This window comes from Phytophthora sojae (genome assembly GCF_000149755.1).
Source record: "Phytophthora sojae unplaced genomic scaffold PHYSOscaffold_14, whole genome shotgun sequence".
Lineage (NCBI taxonomy): Eukaryota > Oomycota > Peronosporomycetes > Peronosporales > Peronosporaceae > Phytophthora > Phytophthora sojae.
The window spans coordinates 250322-263649 of record NW_009258128.1 but is presented as its reverse complement, the minus strand read 5'-3'; the positions used below and the strand labels follow the sequence as shown (position 1 = coordinate 263649).

General features: G+C 54.6%; 6 protein-coding genes across 6 annotated transcripts; 4 read left to right on the top strand and 2 right to left on the bottom strand.

Moving 5' to 3' along the window:
* Nucleotides 1-240: 240 nt before the first annotated feature.
* On the top strand, nt 241-1014 carry PHYSODRAFT_415543 (hypothetical protein; the record flags this gene model as incomplete). The annotated part of the gene is made up of 1 exon (XM_009539729.1): nt 241-1014. A coding segment is annotated over one exon (774 nt), but the record flags the coding sequence as incomplete, so codon positions are not given.
* A 1080-nt stretch (nt 1015-2094) lies between these two features.
* Nucleotides 2095-2490, top strand: PHYSODRAFT_289079 (hypothetical protein; the record flags this gene model as incomplete). Its single annotated transcript, XM_009539728.1, has 1 exon — nt 2095-2490. One exon carries the CDS (start codon nt 2095-2097, stop codon nt 2488-2490), a length of 396 nt encoding a protein of 131 aa, XP_009538023.1.
* Nucleotides 2491-2755: 265 nt separating this feature from the next.
* PHYSODRAFT_421546 (hypothetical protein) lies at nt 2756-2923 on the bottom strand (the record flags this gene model as incomplete). Its single annotated transcript, XM_009539727.1, has 1 exon — nt 2756-2923. A coding segment is annotated over one exon (168 nt), but the record flags the coding sequence as incomplete, so codon positions are not given.
* Nucleotides 2924-3238: 315 nt separating this feature from the next.
* Nucleotides 3239-3676, top strand: PHYSODRAFT_319711 (hypothetical protein; the record flags this gene model as incomplete). The annotated part of the gene is made up of 2 exons (XM_009539726.1): nt 3239-3421; nt 3467-3676. The coding sequence occupies 2 exons, from the start codon at nt 3239-3241 to the stop codon at nt 3674-3676; spliced, it is 393 nt and encodes a 130-aa protein (XP_009538021.1).
* Nucleotides 3677-3976: 300 nt separating this feature from the next.
* PHYSODRAFT_341428 (hypothetical protein) lies at nt 3977-4381 on the top strand (the record flags this gene model as incomplete). Its single annotated transcript, XM_009539725.1, has 1 exon — nt 3977-4381. The coding sequence occupies one exon, from the start codon at nt 3977-3979 to the stop codon at nt 4379-4381; it is 405 nt and encodes a 134-aa protein (XP_009538020.1).
* Nucleotides 4382-5175: 794 nt separating this feature from the next.
* On the bottom strand, nt 5176-9000 carry PHYSODRAFT_356130 (hypothetical protein). Its single transcript, XM_009539724.1, has one exon. It carries the CDS (start codon nt 6910-6912, stop codon nt 5542-5544), a length of 1371 nt encoding a protein of 456 aa, XP_009538019.1. The 5' UTR covers nt 6913-9000; the 3' UTR covers nt 5176-5541.
* Nucleotides 9001-13328: the final 4328 nt, after the last annotated feature.

The window sequence follows — 13328 nt, the reverse complement described above, 5'->3', positions numbered from 1 at the left end:
AACCGCTCTCCAGACCGCGCGTTCGTCTGTATGTTGCGTCAAAAGGCTGAAGAGTCAATCTACGCGTTGAACACGAGTATTCAAGGTGCCAATGATCTCTGGAAGGTCGAGCGCGCGCAGCCTGTGGATCTCTTGGAGAACAAATTCAACTAGGAAGAAGTGGTGAAACTTTTCCAGCTTGAAGAGGAGCCAGGGAACAACGAGAACGCTCTTCTCCATGAAAAAAATCAACGAGAAGGCCCCGCGTGGATTATCCGGTCGGAAGAGGTGGTTCGATATGAAATAATCGCAGCGGGAAGCTTTTGGTCCGTCTATCGAGCGAGATGGTCGCACACTGACGTGGTTGTGAAGGAGATCGAAGTGACTTCGGGCAAGGAGAAGAAGCGGTTCCTCAAGGAGGTGAAGCTCTGGTCAGAGCTGCGCCACGACAACATCGTGCCGTTCTTCGATGCCAGTCTCTCTGAGGACAAGTTCTTCATCGTGTCCAAGCTGGCTGCAAACGGAACACTGAGTAGCTACCTGCAGTCCGTAAAGGGCGTGACATGGAGGATGATGTTCCAGGTCGCAGCTGGGCTCCAGTATCTACACGACCACGAGATCATCCACGGAGACCTGAAAGGCAACAACATTGTCGTGAGCAAGAACGGCACTGCGATGCTGACGGATTTCGGCTTCAGCTTCCTCGACTCTGGGTCCTGCTCCGTCATGAAGATGAGAGATCATTTGGGGGCGTTGCAATGGCGCGCACCAGAATTTGTGGTAAACACAGCGGGGAGACCGACGTTTGCGTCCGACGTTTACTCGCTGGGAATGTGTATCATTGCCGCTGTCAATGGCACAGAGAATCCGTGGGGAGATTTCGACTCGGATACGGTTCGTAAGTGCCTTCGTAACCGGGAGATCCGCGTTGAGAAGCCGGGAGCTATGACAGCAAGCCAATGGGGTCTGGTGAAGCAAATGATCGCGTACGACACCTGCGATCGCCCTGAGCTGAAGAACGTGCTGGAGGAATTGGAGAAATTCGCGTTGGACGAAGAATACGACTGTGAGAATGAGGAGAATGAAAACAACGCGAATACAAGCCGCGACGACGAAAGTTTCTCCATGGCAACGGATTTCCGGCCAGAGAATGAAGAGAAAGTGTCCGGAACAGGGTTCATGGGGATCGTGGAGAAGAGTTGGTCGTGGGTATCGTCCATGACGAAGCCATGATCGACAACGGTACCGTCCGATAGGAAGGGGGCTTGGTGGACTGAATTTATATTTTAATAAAATATATAGAAATTAAAATCTGTATTTTTCATACAGTTTTGCGTACTATTGAATTGTAAATCCATCGATGCTTTACTAGTTGGTTGACTCAGGACAAACTAATCGACTTTCACAAGTACATAAAAAATGAGATTCGCCGTTATTGAGAATCTAACGTCATCGACAATGACAGTATCCGTATCGTTCGTCTTTGATGACGATCGATTGGCAAAGTATCCTGGAAACCGGATGGTGAACGATTCATGCAGAGAATGCTGTTCGATGCTCGCCTATGGCAAGCTATCGCAAACGAAGCCGCCAATAAGTGTAAGTTAATATGATACTGTACTCATTGATAGCGATAAATTGCCACTAGCTCCTACAAAGCTCAATATACAACACAAAACTAGGACAAGTAAGATTGAGCATCTAGGATATTGATATCTGTGCATTCGCTGTCACACGGTCTCTTTGCCGAGTGTACTACATGTACTGTACGGGCTTATTAGACCAGCACAGCAAAGTCAAATCGAATTTTTATATTGTATTTGTTGCGGTTATGGCGGCTACGCCGGAGGCGCGCTGTGCTGGTCAAATCGAACTTTCAGATACGAAGCATCGCTTCTACCGAAGAAACGATCTCGCCTCTGCGATCACTGAAAGTTGTACATTTACTGTGCCGAAGATCGTGGTTTGGATCACATCAGCAATGCTCGGTGCGAAGAACCAGCGCACCATTTCGCCAGTGAGCCTCCACGATCGAAGCTATCATAGAGCTGCGACGCCATTCTGCAATTTGCGTTCGCCCCAGAGATGACAAGCTACAGAAGAATCCCAAACGCCATGCAGCTGACCTATGCCCTCCTCACTGTCCTCGCCTGCACCCTGTCTGGCTGCAACGCTGAGTCTGCGTCCACAGATACTACAATGATCGCAACGGACTCCGTCTCAATTCGGTCGTTGACTCGCATGGACACCGGCGAGAACCAACAGAGATTCCTGAGAACCGACGAAGGGGACGCCAGAGACGACGAAGAGAGAGGGTGGAAGGAGGTGGTCCAGACCGTGCGCGAGAAGATAGCGAGAGCAAAGTTCCCGGCTTGGTATGCGAGTGGTAAGACACCAGAAAAGCTGGTCGAGGAGCTGCAGCTGGTGTACCCCATGACCAAACACAAGAATTTCCCGATTTACAAGAGCTACAAGACTTACTACGATTCGATCCATAGAAGCTACCCGTAAGCATCGGCTAGAAGATAAGTCGTTCGACTCGAACGGGTGTCCGGTTCTGTTACTGAGGCGGTTGCTTAAAGAAATTTACTTTCTACACCAAATATTTTGGCTGTTGTATTGGACGCAAGACTGGGCAGACTGCGCTGCTACAGGAACTGCGCGATCCCCAGGTTTTCGCGCGCTGATGCTCGTCTAATTAGAAATATAGATTGCAACACGCGTTATTAACCACTCCATCATGTCCTGGTGGCTGCATGTCATGTAGTTCTACCTGCTCGACACCTCTCCAGTAGCAATTACTGCTATAATGTTCCCGCAAATATGTCAATATCTGCCTGTCGCCCTTATGTGCAGCCCTCGAGACGACCTCTGTTAGGAATTCCTCCAACGAATAGCTCTCAACGACCCATTTTACCGTCTTTAAATCTCCGCGTGCGGAGGCTGGTCTATCACGGCGTTAACGTCCCACCGTCGAAGAAATGTGGCCTTCTTCTTATATTCGTGAGCAGCCTGCCAATAATACAAGGAACTACGGTCAGTCAGGCCCACACTATATCCAAGTAATGAGTCATGCATGTACAGGAAACAACTTGTTTCGAAAAGATCGCCCCCCCCATTCTGGATGGTAAAAAAACAAAATACTGTAGAACTGCGTATCTTCGGAAACTTGTCATAAATCCTTTATGCTGCTTCCATTACTGCCGTATCTTATTTTTTTCAGCACGAGCAGTACGACGGGTACTGCTCACTTTCAGAAATGAATTCACTCGCCATCATTTTCGCTGTGTTGTGGTTATTGTCGAATACGACGGTGGCAGCTTGGTACGGCTCCGTTTACTTCTACAAGGACACCAACTTTCGTGGGGGCCTTTACCCCCTCGACATCTCCGAGACGCAAAAGTGCTTCAACATGCTCTGCTTCGACGACAAGGTTTCCTCGGTCAAGTGAGTCGGGTTGCCTACTGTGGGCCAAATCCACGGCAAGTCACACATCGCGTTCTACACGAGCAAGGACTGTGTTGGGCCCCACATCCACCTGCCGACGGACGCGTTCATCAATGGCAAGAGAGACAACTTCCCAATCAACTTGGGGAAGTACGCCATGAACAATAAACTCACGTCATTCATGATCTGGGAGACGAGCGAGAAGGTCATAAACGGCATCACGACGTTGTGCAAAGGGTTGTACAGTTAGGAGGTTTCCATAGGTGGAGAAACATGAAACTTGTACGGTCGTGTATATATCGAGTTGCTGCATTCTTTTGAATCTGGCAAACCATCCACTACCCTACGCATGACATGGATCGAAGCACAATGGGTGGTTTTCATTTTTTACTAAATAGTTAAAGATATTCATAAAATAGGTTTTCGTTCTTTTTATTGGAGTAAACCTGTATTAACACAGCGGCAGCTCGCTCTCATTTCATTACTGTCAGTTTCCATTCGAAGTACGCAAATGAGGAGATTCATATCACCACTCGCCATTGTTGGGGCTATGCTTCGTGCTGGTCGTGTCGCTGCGGTGACGAAGGGCAGCGTGTACTTCTACACGGACATCAACTTCGGTGGCACTCTCTTCCCAGTGGACGTCTCTCAGTCCAACAAGTGCTACAGCTTGTGCGAGTTCAAGGACGCGTCATCAGTGAAATGGCTCGGTCAGTTTCCCGCATCAGGTTACACGGACGGCAAGGCGCAGGTCGCCTTCTACACGGAGAAAACGTGCGTCGGGCCGCACGTCCACTTCCCCATCGAGTTCAAAGACAACATCGTTGTCAATTCAAACGTGAAGAATCTCAGCCAGTTCAACATCGACAACGCCATCTCGTCCTTCGTGGTCTGGGAAACCAGCGAGAACGTCGAGCACGGCGCCCAAACGAAATGTCCATGGGCAAACAACTGACCTGCTTCACTTCAACAACGGACCAAAGACTATATTTAGATCTCACACAAAAAAATCCCACTTAAAATAAAGGTCTATCCAAAATATAGTCTTTAGTCTGCTCCTCATTGGTTCCCGGTGCATTTCGGACCAAAGTCGCATTTCCGGACCAAAGCGCAATAATGGACTTCCAGAACCGCGTGGGCTCCAAGCCGGGCGCGGGCGGCGTGGCGTCCGACTCGCAGAGCAATGTGGACCGGCGCGAGCGGCTGCGCAAGCTGGCACTGGAGACGGTGGACCTGGCCAAGGACCCGTACTTCATGAAGAACCACCTGGGCTCCTACGAGTGCAAGCTCTGCCTCACGCTGCACAACAACGAGGGCAACTACCTCGCGCACACGCAGGGCAAGCGCCACCAGACCAACCTCGCGCGCCGCGCGGCCAAGGAGGCGGCGGACGCCGTGCACTCCACGGCGGCCGCCAACCTGCAGGCGGCGCGCGCCGCCGCCGCCGCCGCCGCGGCGCGTCCGCGCGCGCTCAAGATCGGGCTGCCCGGCTACAAGGTGACCAAGCAGCGGGACCCGGACTCGGGCGCGCGCATCCTGCTGTTCCAGATCGCGTACCCGGAGATCGCGGACAAGCTGCAGCCGCGGCACCGGTTCATGTCGGCGTTCGAGCAGAAGATGGAGGCGCCCGACAAGCGCTGGCAGTATTTGCTGTTCGCGTGCGAGCCGTACGAGACGGTGGCGTTCAAGATCCCCAACGACGACATCGACAAGAGCGAGGGCCGGTTCTTCAGCAACTGGGACAAGGACGGCAAGACCTTCACGCTGCAGTTGACGTTCGCGGTGGGGGACGCTGCAGGCAAGAGCCAACCGGCGCCGCCCCCGCCGCGTCCGCAGCTGCGGTATCTGTAGAGCTGCTGCTGGCTGGAGACTGGTGTCGGTACTCTACTCTCATCTCATCTCATCTCATCTACCTACTTGCAATACTATAGTGTGTGCTTTGATTCGCATTTGGTTGATGATGTTGTTTGTGGTTTTGATTTCGATGTAGAGGTTGAAGACGTCTGGGTATCTGCTGTTGAAGGCGGGAGACCGTCGGACGTTGGCCAACTTCTACTTACAAGAGATCGAATACATGCATGGAGTGTGCGTCCTCGCGCGTGGGTTTTCGCCGCCTTACATGGCCGGGAACTCGAGCAGGAACTCCTTGCTGATGTCGGCCAGCTCGTCCACGACCTCGACGAGTCCGCGGTAGAAGCCCGTCTCGTGGAACTTGACGTCGTACTGCTTGCAGAGCGACTTGACGAGCGGGTTGACCTTCTGCAGGTTGTGGCGCGGCATCATGGGGAACAAGTGGTGCTCGATCTGGTAGTTGAGGCCGCCGCAGAACCAGTCCATGAAGAAGCCCGGCGTGATGTTGCGCGTGGTGGTGACCTGCAGCTGCCAGAAGTCGGGCTTCTGGTCGCGCTCGTACACCGACATGCCGTTGTGGCCGACGCTGAAGACGGCGGCCAGGAAGGCGCCGCACGACATCTGCGAGAGCATGAAGAAGGCCAGGCCCTGGGCCACCGACATGCCGGTGAGCACCGGCAGCAGCACGTTCCAGAGGTAGTGCAGCGAGAGGCCGAGCTTCTCGCCGTTCGGGAGGTCCACGGGGTCGTACTTGCCGAAGGCGAAGCCCTTGAAGACGTAGTAGTAGCTCTGCAGCAGCCAGCTGAAGCGCGCGAAGAGCAGCAGCGGGAAGTAGATGACGGCCTGGTGGCTCACGAAGAAGGGGCCCCACGACGACTCGTACGCGCGCGAGGCCATGTGCTTGCTCCAGGCCAGCAGGGGCATGGTGTCGATGTCCGGGTCGCCGAGGTACTTGGTCTTTTCGTCGCCGATGAGGTTGGGCACGGCGTGGTGGAAGTTGTGCTTGTTCTTCCACCACTGCACGCTGAAGCCCATCCAGACGTCGCCGATGATGACGCCCATGACGTTGCCGATCATGTGGTTGTCCCACACTTGGTGGTGCAGCACGTCGTGCGCGAGCCAGCCCGACTGCTGCCAGAAGAGCCCCATGACGCAGGCCGCGAGCATGTACATGGGCCAGCTGTCGAAGTGGTAGCAGATCGCCACGGAGGCCATCCAAATGCCGAAGGTGCTGAGGATCTTCCACGCGTAGTAGACCATGGACGCGTCGTAGAGGCCCATGCCCTTGATCTTGATGCGCAGGCGGCGGTAGGCGCTGATGAACTCGTTCGTCTTGGCCTTCTTGGCCTTCTGCTCCTCCGAGAGGCCGGTCGTGCCCGGGGCCGTGCTCTCGTCCACGTCGCCGATGTAGAACTGCTCCAGCAGCTTCCAGGAGCTCGTCGGGTGGCACACGGTGAAGATGTCGGTGGCGTCCTCGCCGGCCTGCGAGAGCATGACCATGCCGCCCGGGTGCGAGTCCCACTTGGAGATGTCGTAGACCTTGTGGTGGATGACGATCCACGCGTTGGCGTACGTCGAGTGCTGCTGGATCTCCTGCCACGAGATGAGGCGCTTGGTCTTGGGGCCATCCACCATGGTTCACTTACTGACTCTTGCGGCTCGGCTGGAAAGTCGGGGACTGAAGCTGAAGCTGTGGCCGAGCGTCGAGCACATACTGACACCAAGTCAAGCGCAAGTCTACCAGTGGTGGTGGCACGACCTGCGGGATCCGTCGTGAGTGTGATTATTTATAGCCATCGAGGAGATAGAAGGGCCAGAGAGATGAGTCAGTGTGGCGCACACCAACCATTGCAGCCAATCACAGCACAGGATATGACGTCATGATGTGCTAGAGGTGATGCAGTAGCCAAAATGGCAACTAATTCAGTGGATTAGGATGATAGATAACGGGTCAGTGCTTTTATCTGATAATTACGTTCGTCGCCAGCTACTTTAGACTAGTCGAGCCTTCCTGGCCTCAGGGCTGTAATGCATGCATGGCATCTCAACTTGCGCTCTATGCGTGGCGGTGCCGTTCATTGCATTGCAGCTCTTCGCCTAATACTGCAGCAGACCGGCAGAATCCGCGGGTGTTGCCGGCCGGCACCTATGCTGCTGCGTCTGCAAAGATGGGGATTAAAGTGTAATGAAATTTGATTCTCTGCAAAGATGGGGAGCGCGGCGGCGCTGTCTCTGTTCCGGATGGCTACGGTGCCACGCACGCGGCTCGCCGACAGCCGTAGATTCCTGGCGCCGCCAAAGGCAGCGGACACTGCGCCGCTGGATAAGCATTCAACCTGGACGGCAACGCTGTCCGACCAGGTCGCCTTGCGTGCAGACATACATCAGGACCAAGGACTCCTTGGTCCTTATGTATGTCTGCACGCTCCTTGAACGAGCGTCTTCGAGCAGGAAGACACGGATCTATCCGTAAACTTCCTTCGCTGTCGCTTCCTTCCTGGGGCGCTTTGCCGACTCACCGCTTAGCTCATTGCGTCCTTCCCGCTTCCCCGACGATTGACCAGCGGTTTCCTCCTTCTCCTCTTGTGTCGCACTTCCTGCGGTGGCATTCTCTTGGTCGCCTTGGGCTTGTCCTCTTAACCTCCAGCGCAGTAGCTGAATCCGCAAGTACTATTATACCTGAGTCCGCTGAACGGAGAGCTCTGTGTGTTTCGCCACCGCTGGATCCACTTGTCGTTGGGGAAGTCTTCCGCTAGTGGGCGGGTTCCTAGCTCATGTCCACGTAGGTGAGTATCGGACTATTTGGTTGTCTATTTGTTTTCGTTAGCTTTAGCTGGTCTGCTGGCCGGGGCTGTGCGGCTGCATACAATAGATACACGAAGCAACTACAGAGCGAGATCTCTCTGGCTGTTGTGTATACGCTGCGGCGCTCATGGTTGGGACGACGCAGGAGGCTGGAATTGTCTTTGGGAGGCCACGGCGGATGAGGTGGCGACATTCGGCGGGGAAGGCGCGCCCAGTGACGCCGGCATCGGGATGGGCGTCTCGGTGTCGATGAGCATGTCGGACGAGTTGAGCATGCCGGGGTCGGCAGTGAGCGCCGACAGCACGCTGTTGCTCGCGGTGGATGCAGCGGGCACCATCGCGGGAGCTGCTCCGAGCGCGTTGGTGTTGTTGATGGCGTTCGTGTTGCTCAGCAACCGCGCGATCATCGCCACTTTCTGGGACTCGGAGCAGTCGGTGCGGTTCAGGATCGACTGGATCTTGTTCTTGATCTCGGGCATGCGGTCCAACACGTGCAGCAGTGTAGAGGTAGTCACGGGCATGGGCCCGTTCCGCGGTGGCTCGCTGCCGCTTGCCACAGGAACGGAGGAAGCGCCGCTGATATTCATCGGCCTGCCAGCGTTTAGTCCGTTTGTGTCCAAACCCTGCACCAACTTGCCACCCCACGCTGCTGCCGATTCCCCGGTAGTCTGAGTTGGTGCGCCCGACGTCGCCGCAGTCGTAGCTCCTGCTCCTGCGACCGTAGGCGGTAAAGCCGATGGGGGCATCACGCCTACCGTGCTCATATCACTCGTGAGACTCGCAGCATGTGAGCGCCGAGGCATTGAGTTGCTCAGCGACGCACCGAAGCCAGAGCCGGCACCGAGCATGACATCGGCACTAGCCGAAAGAGGAGACCCGTCCCGTCCCACAGACGCAACGGCTGCCGCAGCTTGCACGGCCACTACCGCAGCTTCCTTGCTGCGCTTGATCACTTCGTCCGGACCAAGCACCGCGGTGGGTAGCAGCGAGATCATATCCGTATGCGATTTGTGCGGTGGTGGCACCACTACAAGCGTCGCTTTCGCAGCCGCAGCCGCCACCGGGGAAACGGAAGTTTTCATGACGTTTGCTTTGGTGTCGGTCAGCGGCACCGCGGCAGGAGCTTGGGGAGGTGGGGCTGATGCCGCAGTAAGCGACGCCTTCGTCCCCAGATCTGCTGAGTCTGCTGTCGCGATAGGTGTCGTTATCGCTGAGGTTAAAGCTGCGCCTGAAGTTCCACCGGTCCCGACAGGGATGGGAATTGGAGGTGGCGAAGTTTTGTGCTTCATGCACTGGATAATAGCATCGAACGAGGTCTTGATTGACTTCAAATCATCCAGTCCACCACTCGGCGTCGTCGTACTGCTCGTCGTGGCCTTCTTACCAGCAGCTTCGACTGCGGCCTGCTTCTTCCTGTGAGCAAGCGTCATCTCCACCAAGCTGGGTGCGCTCATGAAAGACGGCGGCGGCAACCCGGGCAGCGAATGACGTAGCGGGAAGCTGAGCAGCAGTTCACTGTGAGGCAATCCAATACGAGCGTCCAGTACGATAGGCGTGAGCTGTGCGGCCGCAACAGAGGCAGCCGCAGCTGCACGCTGTGCTTTCAATGAGGCACCAGACTTGCTGTCTTTTGATGTAGCAGTTGAGCCACCGGACGCCGTCGACGACGTGGTTAGGCTGCCGGATATAATCTTGCCGTAGCGATCATAACATTGACGGGGAGAACGCTTCTTGCAGACAAAGCGAGACACCGCCGTAGCCGAGTTAAATACTTGGGCAATAAGGGTCCAGTTGGCGCCATAGAGATCGAATAGCTTTTTCAGGACGATGTCATCATGCACACTCCAGGCATCGCGCCCCGAATCCGATGACATGCTGCTCTTCCGAGCTCGCCCCGTTGCACTCTTTGACTTCTTGGTACATTTCTGAGAACCTGTCTTGGAATGACCAGCTTCCTCGTGAGCACCTGCACCAGCTCCACTCCCCACCGCTCCACTCCCTCCTGGCGTCGCCGACACGCCCGCTCCGCTGGATGCTGTGCCGGACGAAGAGGCTGTAGAAGATGCTCCAGTTCCGGTGCCGACACCAGAGCCCAGTATGCCACTAAGTAGTGCGGGGTCATCCCACTCAGCCGAGTCAAGGGCATCCAAGTTCGTATCACCCCAGAAGTCGTCATCAGCGAACTCTGAGACGTCTGGAACAGGAATGCCCTCCAGATCCACACGTTGCTCTTTTTGAGATCCAGACTTGATGCCGCCAAGTTGGGATTCGAGCTTACGTTTAACTCCGGCAGACGCTGTCGTCGCATGTGCCGAACTGGAACCAGGCGCCCCAGGCCGTGTGGAGGCCATAGAGTTTGATCGCTGCTTTTTGTTGGATTTGAGCTTGGACAGGTCTCCATGCTGCCCGACACCATGTTCCGCCTTTGACTTTCCAGGCAGAGGCTGCGGTGGTGGTGGCGCCGGCACACGATAAGATACACGGAACGTCATCTGGTTGTCCAATGTCGGACATGCTTCTGATGACAAGCGTGCATTTGACGCAGCTTCTGGTAGTGGGGGTTGTGGAGGTTTGTACAAGTCGAAATGGGTCTCCATACCATCCATGCGCATACGCATGAAAAGCTTTTCGAGTGCATTTTCATCGACCACTCCGTCACGCCCAGACTCCATTTTGTAAAAGAGCTGTGAAGCGGCATCACCGTCTTGCCACTGACGATTGACTTCCGACGCTGCCATTTCCTCAAACGAGCGATGATCAGACTGGAAGAATGCGCTGTTGTCGTTCCAAGAAGCGCCGCAATCTTCTTTCAAACCGTCCACGTCTCTTTCAACAGTTTTGCCTTCATCACGCTGCTGTTGTTTTTTGTCAGTAACGCCATGGACGTAGTTAACTGCGTACCATTCCACAGGCGTTAGCTCGTCCGTATTGGCCAGCAAAAGATGTTCCTCCGCATCAAGATCCACGTTGTGCACCGCGAGCGGCATTTCCAAGTCACTTGAGCCCCCACAGTACTTTCCATCCTTCTCAACCTGCTGGGCCACACTGGAAAGCGAAGCTATCGTTCCTGAATTCGATAATCCACTTCCACCGCTGCTGGTAGCGGTCGAAGACCACCAGCTAGGCTTTTCAATCGTCATACTCAGCGCCATGTCCGACGGTACTGCAAGGAGTTCCTGAGGGTTCATCTCGCCGAAGACCTTCTCGGTCAGCGAAGCTCCCACACGTAGTAACGACGCTTCGATAGTGTTTTCGCAATGCAATCGGTAGACAGGAAGAGTATCCGCACCGCCCACCGCCATCTTAGCCCAGCTAGCACGCAGCTTCGCGTCACACGTGGCATTCCAGTCACTATCCACGACAATGATAGCTTCGCCGCCAAATACGGATGCAGCCCATTTGCCATTGGACATCGATAACCGAGTAGATACGAGTGCCACACGAACCACGGGGCGGTCCGCAAAATGGCAAAGCGCGCGACGTTGCATGCTGACGGAGCCGGTCACGCGCACGAAAGTAATATCTAATAGAGACAGAAAGACCTCCAGAATGGGGAACATGGCGTTGAACTGGCAGTATATCACCACCTTCTTGCCTTCTTGGACAGCAAGCCGCTGCAGCAATGGTTCCAACGCCTCCAGTTTAGCCGAACAGCTAGTCAGCAGCCGTAAATCTGCATGCCCGAGTTTGTCCATGTCATTCACAATGTCGACGCAGTTACAGATCTCGCGTAGCCGCAGCAAGAGTTGAAGCCAGACGGTCAAACGTTCTTCACGACCGCCGGAGGTATCGAGTGTTGCCCCAAAACCACTCAGGGCATTGCGATACTGTGTCGTTTGAGACGAGCTCGGCTGACAGCTGACGCTGATCTCTTCGATTTTGCCAAGTTGAGGCTCCACTTCACTTCGGACTCGCCGTAAGCTTAGACACGACAGAGCGAGGAGTAACGCGTTCATGTGCTGAGACGTGTCATCCTGTTGCGAAGAGGCCTTCCACAATGATGCACGTACGCTCGATGATTTACCATATAACTGCATCACTTGCGCCACCGATGCTCTCTCCACCAGCAATTGCTGCACAGGCCACGCTTCCACTCGATGCTGGGACGCACTACTGCTCACTGGGGAAGGAGCTTCGCGCACCAGAAACTCAGCGTACTGCAGCATTAATGCCGTGTTTTTCCAATTCTCAATCGATTGGCCGTTGCACAAGACCCGCCGTTGCTGTTGTCGAAGCTGCTGCAGCGCGGTCACACAAGCTGGGTCATCAAAATGCCCACCGTGTTCGTTTTCCACTACAACCATCTGCCAATGATCGAATTCCACAAAAACCTCGTGGTCTTCGGCGAATGCACTCACAGGGCACAGCACACAATACACAGGTTCAGCACGTTCGTCGTCGTCCAAGTCGTCGTCATCACCGTCATTGGGCGGCGCTATAAGAAAATCGTCTTCACTCTTGTTCGCGTCGGCTCGAGGTTTTATCTTCCACTCACGCTGCAGTTGTTTTCTATATGAAACTGAGCTACCGGCACCATCATAAAGCTGAATGCGTCGGTCTGGATGCCATATCCGAAGATAGTACCGCCACTTGTGTAGTTCCTCTTCTGAAACAATTATCAGGTGAGGACCTATCAACGTGCCACCATTTAACTTCTCTGTTGTAGTTGCGTTCGCCGAGTCTTCACCTCGCGACTGCAGTTGCTGGTTCTGAGAGCTCACGATCTCTATCAAGCTGAGAAACGCAACAATTGTTGCAGCTTTACCCATGCCAAGCTGATCGTTCAGAAATACATTGAGGCCACTGGAGTACAAGTCCAGCATCCATCGCAGCGCAAGAAGCTGAAAGGCTGCCAAAATAATCGTAGGACCCCCCTTTGCTTGTAAGGCTGTACACCGTGCTTGAAGATCCCGAAAGGCGGATTCACGTAGTGATAAAGCTGCTGACTTGTCACCAGCAGCGGTGTCTGTCAACGAACAGCTCATAGCACTACGTGCTCGCTTCCCCGCAGTCACAACATACGTCATTTGACTTTTTGCAGCCTTGAGCACTGAATCGGTCTTAGTGTCTCCTTTTCCGTCACTGCGCGCGTCGAGTTCCTTGCCGGATACGACATCGATCGTGTGATAGCCCAGAGACAAAATACCGTCTGTATCACCATCCATGCCTTCTTCAGTTTTGCCGTCATCTCCAGCGGTATCCCCTACCATCGGATCATCCGTATCATGCTGACCTGAAGATTCTGT